Source organism: Cherax quadricarinatus, chromosome 78, assembly GCF_038502225.1.
Source record: "Cherax quadricarinatus isolate ZL_2023a chromosome 78, ASM3850222v1, whole genome shotgun sequence".
NCBI classification, from domain to species: domain Eukaryota; kingdom Metazoa; phylum Arthropoda; class Malacostraca; order Decapoda; family Parastacidae; genus Cherax; species Cherax quadricarinatus.
The window spans coordinates 9,163,910-9,183,208 of NC_091369.1; the positions used below are offsets into that span (position 1 = coordinate 9,163,910).

The window sequence follows — 19,299 nt, forward strand, 5'->3', positions numbered from 1 at the left end:
AAGTAGCAGTGAATCTGCTGGCCCCCCTAGTCCACAAGTAGCAGTGAATCTGCTTGCCTCCCTAGTCCACAAGTAGCAGTGAATCTGCTTGCCTCCCTAGTCCACAAGTAGCAGTGAATCTGCTTGCCTCCCTAGTCCACAAGTAGCAGTGAATCTGCTTGCCTCCCTAGTCCACAAGTAGCAGTGAGTCTGCTGGCCTCCCTACTCTACAAGTAGCATTGAATCTGTTGGCCTCCTTAGTCCACAAGGATGTGCTAATTCCTCTTCAGTTCCTGCATCTTGCTCTTTGATGGAGGCTTTGACCAGGGATTCACAAAAGCCCAGTTCTCATGACCTTTTTTTTTTTTTTTTTTTTTTTTTTTTTTTTTTTTTTTTTTCTTCCCCTATTGGATGCTTGGAACTTTCCATCTATACAAGGTTGCTTTCTACTCTTAGGCAAAATCCATAGACTTTGAGGTTTATAAATAACTTAAAATAGAAAATGTAGATTCTGGTAAAAATCAGTGACTGAAGTTTGTCCTGAATTTTTGTTATACATAAACACTATAGTATCTCTGTGGGGAAGTGGAACATAATTCTTCCTCTGTAAGCCATGTGTGCCATAAGAGGCGACTAAAATGCCAGGAGCAAGGGGCTAGTAACCCCTTCTCCTGTATATATTACTAAATGAAAAAGGAGAAACCTTCATTTTTCATTTTGGGCCACCCTGCCTTGGTGGGATATGGCCGGTGCATTGAAAGAAAGAAACACTATTTCCCACATTTTTTTTGGGGTGTGACTTTGTAGTGATCTAATATGATTTAAAAAACAGTTAATTGATATAGAGAGCACTGCACCTACCATAACCTCTTTAAATGGTGAAGTAAATATATTGAAGAATGGGAAGCTTATGATAGTGGTCAATGAGAGACACCTATGTCACTTGGGTATCTTTATTGCTGCTAAAAAGATACCCAAGTGTTTCATATGCAACTTATTCATCAACTTGTGGGTATTGTATTCCATCAGTAATATGATATTGATAATGGTTTTGGTTAGCCAGACTTAGAGTCCTGGAAATGGGAAGTACAATGCCTGCACTTTAATGGAGGGGTTTGGGATATTGGCAGTGTGGAGGGACTTTTAAACTGTTGTATCTGAGCACCTCTGCAAAGACAGTGATTATGGATGAGTGAGGCAAAAGTGTTGAATGATGATGGGGATTTTCTTTCTTTTTGGGTCCCCCTGCCTTGGTGGGAGACGACTGACGTGTTAAAAAAAAAATAAAAGGTTTTGGACTTTCAACCTTTCAACCTACATGAGCAGGTGATGGCTGTGTCTCAGACTTATTATGGACAGATTTTTTTTTTGTCTTTAAATGTGCCACCTGCCAATACAGTGGACCCCCGCATAGCGACTTTAATCCGTGCAAGAGGGCTCATTGTTATGCGAAATGATCGGTATGCGAATGAATTTTCCCCATAAGAAATAATGGAAATCAAATTAATCCGTGCAAGACACCCAAAAGTATGAAAAAAAAAATTTTACCACATGAAATATACATTTTCCTACACACAAAGAGAAGGATACATGCACAGTAGTAGAGTAGTACATGCACAATATATATTGTGCATGTACTACTCTACTAAATGAAGAATAAATGACACCTTTATTGAAGATGCAGCAATGACTGATGAGACACTGTGTCCTGGGAGTGCCTTTTCCTCCTGAGTACTGTAGGTCCTGTTTGGCATTTTCTTCCAGAACAGGCCTTATCACACTGTGTATGCCACTACGATTCTTAAATCTCTCAAACCAACCTTTGCTGGCTTTAAATTCACCAATATGAGCACTAGTTCCAGGCATTTTTCCCTGTTCACCTGGGTGTTAGTCGACTGGTGTGGGTTGCATCCTGGGAGACAAGATTAAGGACCCCAATGGAAATAAGTTAGACAGTCTTCGATGACACTGACTTTTTTGGGTTATCCTGGGTGGCAAATCCTCTGGGGTTAATTGTTTCTTGGTATTCTCAATAAGCCACACCAACAACGGTGCTACAGCAGCAGCAGCAGCAGCAGCTGACAGTGCTACAGCAGCAGCAGCTGACAGTGCTACAGCAGCAGCAGATGATGCTACAGCAGCAGCAGACGATGCTACAGCAGCAGCAGCAGCAGCTGACAGTGCTACAGCAGCAGCAGACGATGCTATAGCAGCAGCAGACGATGCTACAGCAGCAGCAGACGGTACTACAGCAGCAGCAGACGGTACTACAGCAGCAGCAGCAGCAGCTGACGGTGGTACAACAGCAGCAGCAGCTGACAGTGCTACAGCAGCAGCAGACGATGCTACAGCAGCAGCAGACGGTACTACAGCAGCAGCAGCAGCAGCAGCAGCAGCTGACGGTGGTACAACAGCAGCAGCAGCTGTACCACCAATAGTAGCGATGGTTGATTGGGGTTTATTATACAACCTGGCCAGCTCGGAGACACGCACTCCACTTTCATACTTATCAATGATCTTTTTCTTCATCTTTATAGTAATTCTCACCCTTATTGCTGTAGGGTTGGCACTAGAAGCTTTCTTGGGGCCCATGGTCACTTATTTTGCAGATAAAATCACCAAAAACACTAATAATGCGAAATGTTCCGATTGTATGCTTGGATGTTACCGCGGAGGCTGGCTGGTAAACAATGCCACCGGCGGCACATGTGAGGCTGGCTAAGGGCGCACATTGGACGCGTCTCGGACGAAGAGCGGTGAGCAGGTTTTTGAGTGGTATGCGAGGCAAAATTTTTGCGATGAAAGTGAGCGGTATGCGGATTGAACGTTATGTGATGCGTATGGTATGCGGGGGTCCACTGTATTTTTGACCTTGACTCAACTGTTTAGGTCTACAACTTCCTTTTGCTTTTGAAAAATATCTAAGACCAGGTGGGTCCACGCAGTGCATAGGTAACACAATATAACTAACATACATCAACAATGAAACCAGAATCTGTTCCACTACCAACTTCCAAACTAGCAGACCTGATTTTATCAACTGAATTCAGTCAAGCACACTATGTAGATTTAACCTAGGATAACTTAGTGTAATCAGACATTGTACTTATTTCATAGTTTCCATGAGTATTACACCTTGAAACAATTACAATGTTTATATAACCCAGGATATTTCCTTGAACCTAAATATGTAAATAATTAACCTAGGACCCCAATGGAAGTAAGTTTTTTTTTTTTTTTTTTGGGGGGGGGGGCTATCCTAGGTATTTTACACATGTTACTATGTATGATAATTTGTGTACCTTAATAAACTTGCTTCATTGCTTTGAGTAGTATTAGACCTTGACACAGTTTGTAATGAGAGATTCCTTGTACATAATATTAGAAGACCAAAGTGTAAAAAAAAAAAAAAAAAAAAAAGGAAGAAACACAACTTGCTTTAATTTAACCCTTTGACTGTTTCAGGCCCCTCTCTGAAACTGTCATTCTATGTCGCCAAATATTCAAAAAAAAAAAAAAATTATTTTTTCTTATGAAAATGTTAAGATTATTTTTCTGAGTGTTTTAGTCCAAAAAAAAAATTTTTGCCATTGGTACTTACCGAGATATAGAGCCGTGAAGTTTGCAGAAAATGAGCCGCGTATGGCAACAGCGGCGACTGCCGCTCACCCGGTAAACTTTAGTTTACTTGTATTTGAAGGTTTGTTGTTTTTTTCACTATTTTATTTTTTCACATAACTTATGTGGCCTATGAGACCAAAGTAAGGTGCAATGTATATATATACACTCGTTGTATACAACACAATAAGCACACAAACATAATTATCAATATATTGTTTACAAAACTTGTTTACACAAACAAACAAACAAACAAACAAACAATTCTTCTTCTTCTTCTTCTTCTTCTCCTTCTTCTTCTCCTTCTTCTTCTCCTTCTTCTTCTTCTCCTTCTTCTTCTTCTCCTTCTTCTTCTCCTTCTTCTTCTCCTTCTTCTTCTCCTTCTTCTTCTTCTCCTTCTTCTTCTTCTCCTTCTTCTTCTTCTCCTTCTTCTTCTTCTCCTTCTTCTTCTTCTCCTTCTTCTTCTTCTCCTTCTTCTTCTTCTCCTTCTTCTTCTTCTCCTTCTTCTTCTTCTCCTTCTTCTTCTTCTCCTTCTTCTTCTCCTTCTTCTTCTTCTCCTTCTTCTTCTTCTCCTTCTTCTTCTTCTTCTTCTCCTTCTTCTCCTTCTTCTTCTTCTCCTTCTTCTTCTTCTCCTTCTCCTTCTTCTTCTCCTTCTTCTTCTCCTTCTTCTTCTTCTCCTTCTTCTTCTTCTCCTTCTTCTTCTTCTCCTTCTTCTTCTTCTTCTCCTTCTCCTTCTTCTCCTCCTCCTTCTCCTCCTCCTTCTCCTCCTCCTTCTCCTCCTTCTTCTCCTCCTTCTTCTCCTCCTTCTTCTCCTCCTTCTTCTCCTCCTTCTTCTCCTTCTTCTCCTCCTTCTTCTCCTCCTTCTTCTCCTTCTTCTCCTCCTTCTTCTCCTCCTTCTTCTCCTCCTCCTTCTCCTCCTCCTCCTCCTTCTCCTCCTTCTCCTCCTTCTCCTCCTCCTTCTCCTCCTTCTCCTCCTCCTCCTTGTGTGCGAGTGTGTGGCTTATAATTGTTTTGAGTCAGAAGTCGGCAGCTGTCAAAGTGACATATTATCTCATTAGTCACTACCCCTACCCCTGTCAAAACAATGGGGTCGGATGCTGCTTCCCCTCCTCCATTCTATCTAATTATCTTTCTCCCTCATTCTATATCTTTCAATCTGTCTCTCTTTCTGTCTGCCTATCTCTGTCTCACAGGTACACATAAATACAAGTATACATAGTGTAAATTACCTAGGATAACCCAAGAAATCCAGACAAAGTGCTATACTCTGCTTGAAGATGTGAGTAAACGTGATGACACAGTCTTGTGGCTCTCTCTGAGACAGAGAGCTAGATGGACAGACAGGGAGCTTGACAGACAGACAAATAGACAGACAGAAATGTTTGTGTACCAGCAAAAACAAAGGGAGGCGATGGTCATGTAATATTACCCTCCTTTACGCTCATCAAAGTCAGCTCTTATCAGATGTTATCTCCCCTTATCTTGTCACTGTCATGGGGTGGACTTTTTTTTTTCTTGCTTCAAGGGAACAATATTATTACATCTTCTTCTTCCTCCTCCTCTTCTCCTCCTCCTCCTCCTCTTCCTTCCCTCCTCCTCTTCCTTCCCTCCTCCTCCTCCTCCTCCTCCTCTTCCTCCCCTCCTCCTCCTCCATTGCTTTTGGTCTCAAACTCCTCCAAATCATGAAATTGATCTTCACTGACACTTCCATCTGTGTTAGAGCATCACTTGGGAAGAGAAGAGTCCCAGATTTGCTGGGGAATCACATATTTCTTACCACTAGACATGCTGAAAAATGACAACTGAAATGGCATTCCCACAATGCACCACTGGCTCCCCGATTTTTTTTATATGGTGCACACTGACCATGGAGACCCATTCTCTCACATGTGGGCCTAGCAGCTTTCTCCTGCTTGATTTGAAGCTGCTAGAATTTATGCGTATAAATACGTCAGAAACATTGGCTCGTAAGACGTATTTATACGTCGGAAACAGTCAAAGGGTTAACTACATATTGAAAGTGAAGAAATATTGGGCTATGCATTTCCCCATGCTTGAAGTAATAAAACATACTGAAACACATTTAATATCATTAGAAACTAGCCTATGTAGTGTTAAACATTAAAAAAAAATAAAGCTGAAAAATCATAATTTGGCATTAATAGTAAAACGTAAATATCACTGGTGCATTTACGTTTTTGCCAACAAATGGTTATTTTCACAAATTTCAACACCATGAAATTGAAAGCTTTTATGAAATTTCACTTATTTTAGTCTTACTTGATTCATAAAAAGAAAACATTCAATTTGTAAGATTTTTTTTTCTTTCTTTCTTTCTTTCTCCTCCTCCTCTTCCTCCTCCTCCTCCTCCTCCTCCTCCTCAAAATCTTGCCTCCACACAGTAATTTTAATTTTTGGGAGCTCCATATTTAAGAGGTTAAGTGGTGGCAAGCTTTATAAAATACAGTAAGACATAGTATGAAGAAAGGACATAATTTTGTATTTGCGGCAGGATCATATGGTATGCGGGAAGTTTTTTCTGTTAACCATAAGAGTACATTATTGTTAAAGTTTCTCCTTTATTATTTTATATTATATTTTCATGTGCATTTCCTCAAAGATATGTTTATTCATTACATGTAGAGTATATTATAATTTTCAACAAATATTGTAATATTTATTTTATTAGCACACTTGCCGATTCCCACCAAGGCAGGGTGGCCCGAAAAAGAAAAACTTTCACCATCATTCACTCCATCACTGTCTTGCCAGAAGGGTGCTTTACACTACAGTTTTTAAACTGCAACATTAACACCCCTCCTTCAGAGTGCAGGCACTGTACTTCCCATCTCCAGGACTCAAGTCCGGCCTGCCGGTTTCCCTGAATCCCTTCATGAATGTTACTTTGCTCACACTCCAACAGCACGTCAAGTATTAAAAACCATTTGTCTCCATTCACTCCTATCAAACATGCTCACACATTCCTGCTGGAAGTCCAAGCCCCTCGCACACAAAACCTCCTTTACCCCCTCCCTCCAACCTTTCCTAGGCCGACCCCTGTCCCGCCTTCCTTCCACTACAGACTGATACACTCTTGAAGTCATTCTGTTTCGTTCCATTCTCTACATGTCTGAACCACCTCAACAACCCTTCCTCAGCCCTCTGGACAACAGTTTTGGCAATCCCGCACCTCCTCCTAACTTCCAAACTACGAATTCTCTGCATTATATTCACACCACACATTGCCCTCAGACATGACATCTCCACTGCCTCCAGCCTTCTCCTCGCTGCAACATTTATCACCCATGCTTCACACCCATATAAGAGTGTTGGTAAAACTATACTCTCATACAGTCCCCTCTTTGCCTCCAAGGACAAAGTTCTTTGTCTCCTCAGACTCCTAAGTGCACCGCTCACCCTTTTCCCCTCATCAGTTCTATGATTCCCCTCATCTTTCATAGACCCATCCACTGACACGTCCACTCCCAAATATCTGAATACATTCACCTCCTCCATACTCTCTCCCTCCAATCTGATATCCAATCTTTCATCACCTAATCTTTTTGTTATCCTCATAACCTTACTCTTTCCTGTATTCACTTTTAATTTTCTTCTTTTACATACCCTTCCAAATTCATCCACCAACCTCTGCAACTTCTCTTCAGAATCTCCCAAGAGCAGTGTCATCAGCAAAGAGCAACTGTGATAACTCCCACTTTGTGTGATTCTTTATCTTTTAACTCCACACCTCTTTTGAAGACCCTCGCATTTACTTCTCTTACAACCCCATCTATAAATATATTAAATAACCACGGTGACATCACACATTTGTCTAAGGCCTACTTTCACTGGGAAATAATCTCCCTCTTTCCTACATACTCTAACTTGAGCTTCACTATCCTCATAAAAACTCTTCACTGCTTTCAATAACCTACCTCCTATACCATACACCTGCAACATCTGCCACATTGCCCCCCTATCCACCCTGTCATACACCTTTTCCAAATCCATAAATGCCACAAAAACCTCTTTAGCCTTATCTAAATACTGTTCATTTATTGTATGTTTCATTGTAAACACCTGGTCCACACACCCCCTACCTTTCCTAAAGCCTCCTTGTTCATCTGCTATCCTATTCTCCGTCTTACACTTAATTCTTTCAATAATAACTCTACCATACACTTTACCAGGTAAACTCAACAGACTTCTTCCCCTATAATTTTTGCACTCTCTTTTGTCCCCTTTGCCTTTATACAAAGGAACTATGCATGCTCTCTGCCAATCCCTAGGTACCTTACCCTCTTCCATACATTTATTAAGTAATAGCACCAACCACTCCAAAACTATATCCCCACCTGCTTTTAACATTTCTATCTTTATCCCATCAATCCCAGCTGCCTTACCCCCTTTCATTTTACCTACTGCCTCACAAACTTCCCCCACACTCACAACTGACTCTTCCTCACTCCTACAAGATGTTATTCCTCCTTGCCCTATACATGAAATCACAGCTTCCCTATCTTCATCAACATTTAACAATTCCTCAAAATATTCCCTCCATCTTCCCAATACCTCTAACTCTCCATTTAATAACTCTCCTCTCCTATTTTGAACTGACACATCCATTTGTTCTCTAGGTTTCCTTAACTTGTTAATCTCACTCCAAAACTTTTTCTTATTTTCAACAAAATTTGTTGATAACATCTCACCCACTCTCAATAACATCTCACCCACTCTCTCATTTGCTCTCTTTTTACATTGCTTCACCACTCTCTTAACCCCTCTCTTTTTCTCCATATACTCTTCCCTCCTTGCATCACTTCTACTTTGTAAAAACTTCTCATATGCTAACTTTTTCTCCCTTACTACTCTCTTTACATCATCATTCCACCAATCGCTCCTCTTCCCTCCCACACCCATTTTCCTGTTACCACAAACTTCTGCTGGACACTCTAGCACTACATTTTTAAACCTACCCCATACCTCTTCGACCTCATTGCCTATGCTCTCATTAGCCCATCTATCCTCCAATAGCTGTTTATATCTTACCCTAACTGCCTCCTCTTTTAGTTTGTAAACCTTCACCTCTCTCTTCCCTGATGCTTCTATTCTCCTTGTATCCCATCTACCTTTTACTCTCAGTGTAGCTACAACTAAAAAGTGATCTGATATATCTGTGGCCCCTCTATAAACATGTACATCCTGAAGTCTACTCAACAGTCTTTTATCTACCAATACATAATCCAACAAACTACTGTCATTTCGCCCTACATCATATCTTGTATACTTATTTATCCTCTTTTTCTTGAAATATGTATTACCTATAACTAAACCCCTTTCTATACAAAGTTCAATACTTTAATGAATTTGCCTCACTGTTGGTTCTTTAGCCTTCAGATTTGTAAAGAATGCTGCCATGTGCAACCTAGTTACTTGTTAATTTTCCATTTCAGGGTTGATTACCTTCACTATTGGTTTCACTGGTTGTGTTGGTGCCCTGAGAGAAAACACTTGCTTGCTAGCATGTGTAAGTAAATATATTAGTCTTGTATATTATGCTGTATATTGGTTGCTAGCATGTGTAAGAAAATATGTCAATCTTATATGTATTATACAACCAGCATGCGTAAGTAAATGTATCAGTCTTGTATCTTGCACTATGTATTTACATAGTTTTTTGGGAACAATGGGCTATTAACCCCCTTTTCCTGTATAAATTACTAAATGTAAAAAGAAAAACTGATTTTCCTTGGGGGGGGGGGTCACCCTGCCTCGGTGGGAGACAGCTGGTGTGAAAAAAAAAAATTCATTTTTTGTATTCTGTATACAGTATATAGTGAATCTCATCAAAAGAAAAAACTGCAATTATAACTAGGTTGCTCCTCACTGTACTAATTATTAAAATCAGTAAAAGAACAGGAATGTAAAGATGTTTAATTGAAGAATTTTACAATTGGGTGTTGAAGCACTGTATCTTCAGATGGCCATGATCGAAGTGTATAAGTGGAAGATGGGTATTAACCCTTTATCGGGGTGGGCCGAAATAATTCGGTATTAATTACGTGTTTTTGGCGCGTGTCATACTTCGCGCCCCGCGCAGCCAGCTTCCCGTTCTTTAGTTCCAACCAATCACAAGCCTTCCCTGAGTCTCTTCAGCTAAGTACAGTTCGCTTCTGCCGCCTTCCCATTGGTTGAGAGATCAAAATATAAACACTAGCGGCTTTGCTTCGAACACACGCACATTTTTCCCTCCACCCTTGCTAATCTACTCTTGGATTATATATTCTACAATGTCGGTAAGTACTGATTGTTGTGTTTAGTGCTTACATGAATAGTTTAGGCATATTTTGATATATACCTAAAGTCCGTGTGAAGCATAATATGAGTGTAGCATGCAGTTGAAAAAAGTGCATGCATTTTAGTCCGAATTATTTCGGTATTGCGCGAGTTTCCGGGAATGTCCAATTTTAGTCAAATAAATATTTATAAAAAATTTTCAATTGCATATATGAACTCTGTAGTGGTCTGGATTTATACAGGAGGTTTCTATTGTCCTTCCAGTTCCATGAGAGGCTGTTTTATGGGGAGCAGTCGACCAGCAGGTCGAGGTATATCTGCGTTTCTGAAGACAGTGACTCAGAACCAGAGGTAGACGAACCAGAATTGCTGGATAGTGGTGATGAATACTTGCCAACGGATGCACAGGATGCAGAGATGTCAACTGATGATGAGGAAGAAAGGGAAGAAAGGCCAGCCAAAAAGCAGAAAGTAATGAGGAAAAAGAAAACTTTTAGGATTGAGGAATACCCGGATGAGGAAGAGATCCATGAGAATATTGCTCTTCAAGTTTCATCTGAGTGGACCGTAGATGACATTGAAAATGATCCTTTGCCGGCATATGAACATGAAAAGCCTCTTGCAATTAGGTCTCCATATGAGTATTTTCGTATGTTCGTTACTCCAGCCATGATAGATAACATAGTATATCAAACAAATTTGTATACAAGGCAACAAGACGTAAATAGTACTTTTTCAACAGATTCTGAAGAGATCATGAGGTTCATAGGTATTTTGTTGTTCATGGGTATTAATTCACTACCATCCCTCGAAGACTATTGGAAAGCTGGTTTTAGGAGCCAACAGGTTGCAGAGAGCATGGCGTCTAAGAGGTTTAGGTACCTTAGAAGTCATATTCATTTCAATGACAACACAAAAAAGGATAATGACAGATTCTACAAAGTAAGGCCTCTTTACACTGAACTAACTAATGCTTGCTTGAAAATTCCAGCTACACCCAAGCAATCTATTGATGAAGTCATGGTTGGTTTCAAGGGTAAAACTGCTGGAAACCTAAGGCAGTACATCAAAACAAAACCAGATAAGTGGGGTTTCAAACTTTTTTGTCGTGCAAGTCAAGATGGACTCATACATGATATACTCATGTATCAAGGCACAACAACTTTTGACACACATCCCATACAGCTGCCACAGGAAGAATGTAAACTTCCAATAAGTACAAAGATTGTTCTGGTACTTGCACAAACTATGAACAAGACAAACACATCAGCAATCTATGCTGACAATTTTTTTTCAAGTATGCCTTTGGTCAAGCTACTAAGAGATAAGTATAACTGCAGATACACTGGAACAGTACGTGACAATAGATGTGGTAAGCCACATCTGGTGCCTATCAAACAAATGGAAAAAAACAGTGTGGTCAGGGGCAATTTTTGCTTCAACAACAATGATGGTGTCCTTGTTGTACGATGGAAGGACACCAAAGTTGTGACTTTAGTGACAACTGATATTGGGGTCGAGCCCATGAGTCTTGTTGAGAGATACAACAAGGGTACAAAGAGGAAAGAGAAAATATCGTGCCCTGCAGTCATCAAGAACTATAATGCAAACATGGGAGGTATTGACAAAAGCAACATGTTGGTGCATCTCTACAAAACACCAATGAAATCAAAACGTTGGTACATGCGGCTATTTGCCTATATTATTGATCTTGCTGTTGTGAATGCATGGGTGCTTTATTGCCGTGATTCTCGAGCAATAAAGCAAAAGTGTATGCAACTGAAGTATTTCAGGAATTCTATCTCTGAAATTGCAAGGTCTAAAGGACAAAACCTTAGAGGGAGCAGCCTAAGAACAACTCCAAGACCTTCACCAACTAATTCACCATGTACTTCCAATGGTGTTGGCATAGTGAAACCTGGGAGGGGAACACGTGCAGAATTGCCTGATGACAGTGTTAGGAAAGACATGACTCTAATGCACTTTCCAATGGCAGGGCAAAGGCCGTTTACTTGCAAGTATTGCAGCACCTCGAAAAAAACGGTAACATCGTCATTCGTCTGTAGTGTATGCAAAGTAAATCTGTGCATAAAGACTGATAGAAATTGTTTCACAGACTTCCATCTTGCCAATTAGCAATATAGAATCATTGGTCTTCCAAATGAATCTCAGGAATATAGGGATTGAAACTTGCATCACTTTGCAATTTGGCATTGTTGATATTTGCTTCCTTTTTATATTTTTGTAAGTATTAAAAAATGTTTTGATAAAAGTTCCATTTATGTTTTTTATATTGTCTGTTTGTATATTAAATTTAAAAAATTGTTTTGGTGTGTTTTATTAACAATTGCAAGTTTGCAACATAGAATTTTTTAATCACTTTGTCGGGGGCGGCCTAATATTTTCGGTCTTCGGAGATTGGCAATTGCTCGAAAACTAACCATCAGAAATCAATTTATATGGGATCAGTGACCTTGTATTGAGTTACTCTATCCACCATAGGGAGTTCAGTTCGAATTTCAAATTTTCGGACCAATTGCGCGATGAAGGGTTAATAAAGGGGATATTAATAAGGTCTTGAGGATGTCTCTCCAAGAGAGAACCCGCAGTAATGGATTTAAATTAGGGTAAAAGGACACAAGTGCAACTAATGTGACATTTATTGTGGCAACGTTTCGCTCTCCAGGAGCTTTATCAAGCCATTACAAACAATACATGGACACAGAGGGTATATAAAGGCTCAGAGTGAGGTGCAATACTAGTGAGGTACCATTTCGATGTTCACTAGTGGTAGTAGTAACAAAAATAATACAATATGGAAGAGCAATTAATTCGTACATGAGTAAAAGGATATAAAAGCTATTACTTGGGTAACATAAAAATAGGTTGGACAAATATAGACCGGAAAGAGGCAGGTTTTTTTTTTTGGTGTTCACACTCTGTAATGTGCTTTGTGTAGTATAACAGGAGAGACTATGTGATGGCAGGGTTTACTGTTTTCAGGAGGATTCTTGCTAAGACTTCGGAGATGGTGAAGCTGCCGTTGTTTTGTTTAATTGTATTCGAAACAGCGATCAGTGCTGATTCAAGGCACTTGCGTCTGCGGAAATTAGTTTCTTTGATCACTAATTGGGCGTCTCTGAATTTCATGAGATGATTGGTGGAATTTCGGTGTTGTACACAGGCGTTGTTTAAGTTGTCGTTCCTACATGCGTAAATGTGTTCATTGAGGCGGGTGTCGAGGTTTCTTGCTGTTTCACCTACGTAGATCTTGTCACAGCCTCCACAGGGTATAGTGTAAACTCCTGCATTGATTGGTTCGTGGTGCTTGGGTTTTGTCCTGGTTAGATTCTTTATTGAAATGGTAGAAGTGATGGCGACTCTGGTGTTAGCTTGTGAAAGTACTTTTGAGACGTTTAGTGCAACCTGGCTGTTGGGAAGAATTATAACTTTGTTGGGAGCGGTGTTGATGCGTGGAGAATTGATGATCTGAAGAGCTCTTTTCTTGCAGTCTTTGATGAAAAAAGAAGGAAATTGTAACTCAGTGAATGTTTGGTGAATGTAAGTACATTCCTCGTCAAGAAACTCAGGACTACAAATTCGGTATGCTCTTAGGAAAAACCCGATGATGATGCCTCTTTTGGTCTTGGTATCTTGACTGGAATAGAAGTGTGTGTGATCATTTTTATTGGTGGGTTTCCGATAAACTTGAAATCTTAGGTTGTTGTCTACTTTGTGAATGAGGACGTCGAGGAAAGGTAGCTTGTCATTGGACTCTTCTTCTAGTGTAAACTGAATCGCTGGTTCAACTGCGTTGAGCCTTGCCTGAAGATCCTGTACATCAAAACGTTTTGGAGTTATTACGAGGACATCGTCCACGTAACGTAACCAAGTGACGCTTGAAGGGATGATGTTGGCGAAGTGTTCGGACTCTAGGTGTTCCATGTATAAGTTGGCTAGGACGGCACTTATTGGGGACCCCATTCCCATGCCGTAGGTTTGTTTGTAGAGCTTGTTATTGAAAGAAAAACAGTTGAAATTAACACAGAGTTCAATCAAGTCAACAAAATCTCCGGGAGGTAAAGGAAGATTAAGGTCCTGGTTGACTTTACGTCGTAGAACCTCGATGGCTTTTTTGGTAGGTACTTTTGTGAAGAGGGAAGTCACATCCAAACTACTTAGTTTCTTGTTACGGATGGAGAGGTTACGGATGCGGTTGAGAAGGTCACCTGAGTGTTTAGGATGAGCGGGGCTGATGGTCCCCAGAAGGCAGGAAAGATGTTTGGCAAGAACTCAGGCGACCTTCTCAACCGCATCTGTAACTTCTCCATCCGTAACAAGAAACTAAGCAGTTTGGATGTGACTTCCCTCTTCACAAAAGTACCTACCAAAAAAGCCATCGAGGTTCTACGACGTAAAGTCAACCGGGACCTTAATCTTCCTTTACCTCCCGGAGATTTTGTTGACTTGATTGAACTCTGTTAATTTCAACTGTTTTTCTTTCAATAACAAGCTCTACAAACAAACCTATGGCATGGGAATGGGGTCCCCAATAAGTGCCGTCCTAGCCAACTTATACATGGAACACCTAGAGTCCGAACACTTCGCCAACATCATCCCTTCAAGCGTCACTTGGTTACGTTACGTGGACGATGTCCTCGTAATAACTCCAAAACGTTTTGATGTACGGGATCTTCAGGCAAGGCTCAACACAGTTGAACCAGCGATTCAGTTTACACTAGAAGAAGAGTCCAATGACAAGCTACCTTTCCTCAACGTCCTCATTCACAAAGTAGACAACAACCTAAGATTTCAAGTTTATCGGAAACCCACCAATAAAAATGATCTCACACACTTCTATTCCAGTCAAGATACCAAGACCAAAAGAGGCATCATCATCGGGTTTTTCCTAAGAGCATACCGAATTTGTAGTCCTGAGTTTCTTGACGAGGAATGTACTTACATTCACCAAACATTCACTGAGTTACAATTTCCTTCTTTTTTCATCAAAGACTGCAAGAAAAGAGCTCTTCAGATCATCAATTCTCCACGCATCAACACCGCTCCCAACAAAGTTATAATTCTTCCCAACAGCCAGGTTGCACTAAAGGTCTCAAAAGTACTTTCACAAGCTAACACCAGAGTCGCCATCGCTTCTACCACTTCAATAATGGATCTAACCAGGACAAAACCCAAGCACCACGAACCAGTCAATGCAGGAGTATACACTATACCCTGTGGAGGCTGTGACAAGATCTACGTAGGTGAAACAGCAAGAAACCTCGACACCCGCCTCAATGAACACATTTACGCATGTAGGAACGACAACTTAAACAATGCCTGTGTACAACACCGAAATTCCACCAATCATCTCATGAAATTCAGAGACGCCCAATTAGTGATCAAAGAAACTAATTTCCGCAGACGCAAGTGCCTTGAATCAGCACTGATCGCTGTTTCGAATACAATTAAACAAAACAACGGCAGCTTCACCATCTCCGAAGTCTTAGCAAGAATCCTCCTGAAAACAGTAAACCCTGCCATCACATAGTCTCTCCTGTTATACTACACAAAGCACATTACAGAGAGTGAACACCAAAAAAAAAAAAAAACCTGCCTCTTTCCGGTCTATATTTGTCCAACCTATTTTTATGTTACCTAAGTAATAGCTTTTATATCCTTTTACTCATGTACGAATTAATTGCTCTTCCATATTGTATTATTTTTGTTACTACTACTACTACTACTACTACTATCACTAGTGAACATCGAAATGGTACCTCACTAGTATTGCACCTCACTCTGAGCCTTTATATACCCTCTGTGTCCATGTATTGTTTGTAATGGCTTGATAAAGCTCCTGGAGAGCGAAACGTTGCCACAATAAATGTCATATTAGTTGCACTTGTGTCCTTTTACTTTACATATTGTTGGTAATTCTACCAACTTTATTACGATTTAAATTAGACAAGTTTAGATTTAGAAAGGACATAGGAAAGTATTGGTTTGGAAATAGGGTAGTTAATGAGTGGAACAGTCTACCTAGTTGGGTTATTGAGGCTAGGACTTTGGGTAGTTTCAAATTTAGGTTGGATAAATATATGAGTGAGAGGGGTTGAATTTGAGTGGGACTTGCAAATGAGTGGATAGAGTTATCAGAGCTTATTTCTTGGGTAGCATTGAAAATTGGGTTGGGCAAATGTTTTGTTAGTGGGATGGATTGTAAAGGACCTGCCTAGTATGGACCAACAGGCCTGCTGCAGTGTTCCTCCTTTCTTATGTTCTTAAATCATCATTGAAATATGGTATGGATGAGTTCGAAGTGTGTATAATTGATAGATAAATTATAAGTAATGAAAAAGGTCGCTGAATGAGTGTTAATTTATTAAATCCACATTCCTTTGGGTAGTAAGGGCAGACTGGCATACATGTATGCACTGATACTACCACCACTGTATCATCTACCACTGTGTCCTTTAGTTCACTGCCAGTAGCACTGCAAAAATATTACATTATACTTCAACAGTCTAATATCGTATTTAGAAATTTGGATTCCAGTTAAATATGAAAATTTCATTAAAATCTATTAGTTTTGGTCAATATTACTCCAATGCATTTTTTACAACGTATATTTTATATTTAGTAGAGAAAATGGAATTTCAAAGACTTGCTTGAGAAACTTCAAAAAACAATAAAAATATTTCTGAATACAGTGGAACCTTGGCTTACAAACTTAATCCGTTATGTGACCTTGTTCATATGCTGAGTCAATTTTCCTCATTTAAATTAATTGAAATGCAATTAATCCGTTCCAGCCTCTCAGGAGGCATGACATAATAAACAATATTAATAACATAGAAACATGATATATACTCTAGAATGAATAAAATAGGCCATAATATGGCGAGCGATAGTGATGCCAGCAGCGGCCTGCAGCATCCGCCATTTACTCTCCCACTCTAGTATCTTCCCAGTCCATAACCCCATACCTAGCTTGTGTTTATCTATGACTAGTGGTGAGGTTGTCACATATGTAACCACAGGTGTGTTCAAGACAGATGTATATGTAGGTGAAGACGGGGTGGTGGTGATGAGCTGCCTCACTCTCTGCTGCTGTCTTCTTCGTTTCTCTAGCTTTTTTCATAGTTTCACTTCCTGACCTTGCTGATCGTACGCGAATACTGTCTCTTTGGGCGAGGCATTGTGTAAGAAATTTGTACAATATAAGACAAAATTACGTGTCCCAAGGGTCTGCTGCGGTCACTCAGAGCGGCGCACCTCCTCTTCCTTTTGACCCTTGGTCGGCACTGAGATAGCCTGGTCTATTGTAGCAGCTGTACCTACAGTCACCCAGAGGGTTACCAATTTGTATTTTGAAGCATTAGGCATAAAAATATGAAAAAATATGAAAAATGTCTAAAAATGACATTTTTGGGTAGTTTCAAATTTAGGTTGGATAAGTACATGAATGGGAGGGGTTGGATTTGAGTGGGACTTTCACATCAGAGCTTATTTCTTGGGTAACATTGAAAATTGGGTTGGGCAAATGTTTTGTTAGTGGGATGAATTGTAAAGGACCTGCCTAGTATGGGCCAACAGGCCTGCTGCAGTGTTCCTCCTTTCTTATGTTCTTATTACTGGCTAGGTTGCAGCAACGGCCATAAAAAAATTCTTATGCCAGGGGTAAATGAAAATGGGGAACCTTTAATTGAGCTATGTGTAGAAAGAGGTTTGGTAATAAGTAATACATATTTTATGAAGAAGAGGATAAATAAATATACAAGGTATGATATAGCATGTAATGAAAGTTGTTTGTTAGATTATGTATTGGTGGATAAAAGGTTGATGGGTAGGCTCCAGGATGTACACATTTATAGAGGGGCAACTGATATATCGGATCATTGTTTAGTTGTAGCTACAGTTAGAGTAAGAGGTAGATGGGAAAAGAGGAAAATGGCAACAAGAAGTAAGAGGGAGGAGGAAGTTCAGGTGAGATATAAGCAGCTATTGGCAGAAAGGTGGGCTGGTGCAAGTATGAGTAGTGGGGGGGGGGGGAGGTTGAAGAGGGTTGGAATAGTTTTAAAAATGCAGTATTAGAATGTGGGGCAGAAGTTTGTGGTTATAGGAGGGTGGGTGCAGGAGGAAAGAGGAGTGATTGTTGGAATGATGAAGTAAAGGGTGTGATAAAAAGAGAAAAAGTTAGCTTTTGAGAGGTTTTTACAAAGCAGAAGTGTTATAGGAAGAGTAGAGTATATGGAGAGTAAAAGAAAGGTGAAGAGAGTGGTGAGAGTGCAAAAGGAGAGCAGATGATAGAGTGGGAGAGGCACTGTCAAGAAATTTTAATGAAAATAAGAAAAAATTTTAGAGTGAATTAAACAAGTTAAGAAAGCCTAGGGAATGAATGGATTTGTCAGTTAAAAACAGAGTAGGGGAGTTAGTAGATGGGGAGATGGAGGTTTTGGGTAGATGGTGAGAATATTTTGAGGAACTTTTAAATGTCGACAAAGAAAGGTAGTAGGTTGGTAGACAGCAACCACCCAGGGAGGTACTATCGTCCTGCCAAGTGAGTGTAAAACGAAAGCCTGTAATTGTTTTACATGATGGTAGGATTGCTGATGTCTTTTGTCTGTCTCATAAATATGCAAGATTACAGGTATGTCTTGCTACTTCTACTTACACTTGGGTCACACTACACATATATGTACACATTTATTTATACACACTCATCTGAGTTTTCTTTGATTTTATCTTAATAGTTCTTGGCCTTATTACTTTTCCTTTTATATCCATGGGGAAGTGGAATAAGAATCTTTCCTCCATAAGCCATGTGTGTTGTAAAAGTCAACTAAAATGCCGGGAACAATGGGCTAGTAACCCCTTTTCCTGTAAAGATTACTAAAAAGAATAAGAAGAAGAAAATTGTCAAAGTGGGAAGTCTGAATGTGTGTGGATGTTGTGCAAATGATAAGAAAGAGATGATTGTGGATGTTATGAATGAGAAGAAGCTGGATGTCCTGGCTTTAAGTGGAACAAAGCTGAAGGGGGTGGGAGAGTTTCAATGGAGAGGAATAAATGGGATTAGGTCAGGGGTTTCAAATAGAGTTAGAGCTAAAGAAGGAGTAGCAATAATGTTGAAGGATAAGCTATGGCAGGAAAAGAGGGACTATACATGTAAATGTATTAATTCAATGATTATGTGGAGTAAAATAAAGATTGGATGTGAAAAGTGGGTTATAATAAGTGTGTATGCACCTGGAGAAGAGTGAAGTGTAGAGGAGAGAGAGAGATTTGGGGAAATGTTGAGTGAATGCATGGGGAGTTTTGAATCAAGTGTGAGAGTAATGGTGGTTGGGGATTTCAATGTTAAAGTGGGTAAAAATGTTATGGAGGGAGTAGTAGGTAAAT

The 19,299-nt window shown here is 40.0% G+C and overlaps 1 protein-coding gene across 7 annotated transcripts in view; it reads left to right on the forward strand.

Moving 5' to 3' along the window:
- Tsp26A (Tetraspanin 26A) overlaps positions 1 to 19,299 on the forward strand; it is a 257,157-nt gene that overhangs the window by 192,787 nt on the left and 45,071 nt on the right. For 4 of the 7 annotated variants that reach the window (XR_011394181.1, XM_070101678.1, XM_070101681.1 and 1 more), the window contains exon 3: positions 9,051 to 9,124. Coding sequence is in view for 6 of the 7 variants with exons in the window: in XM_070101678.1 (XP_069957779.1) it covers positions 9,051 to 9,124 (74 nt within the window). In the remaining variant the exon portion in view is untranslated. Of the gene's footprint in view, positions 1 to 9,050; positions 9,125 to 10,158; positions 12,222 to 19,299 lie in introns of those variants that run through there. The other 3 variants (XM_070101677.1, XM_070101676.1, XM_070101675.1) reach the window with 1 other exon arrangement.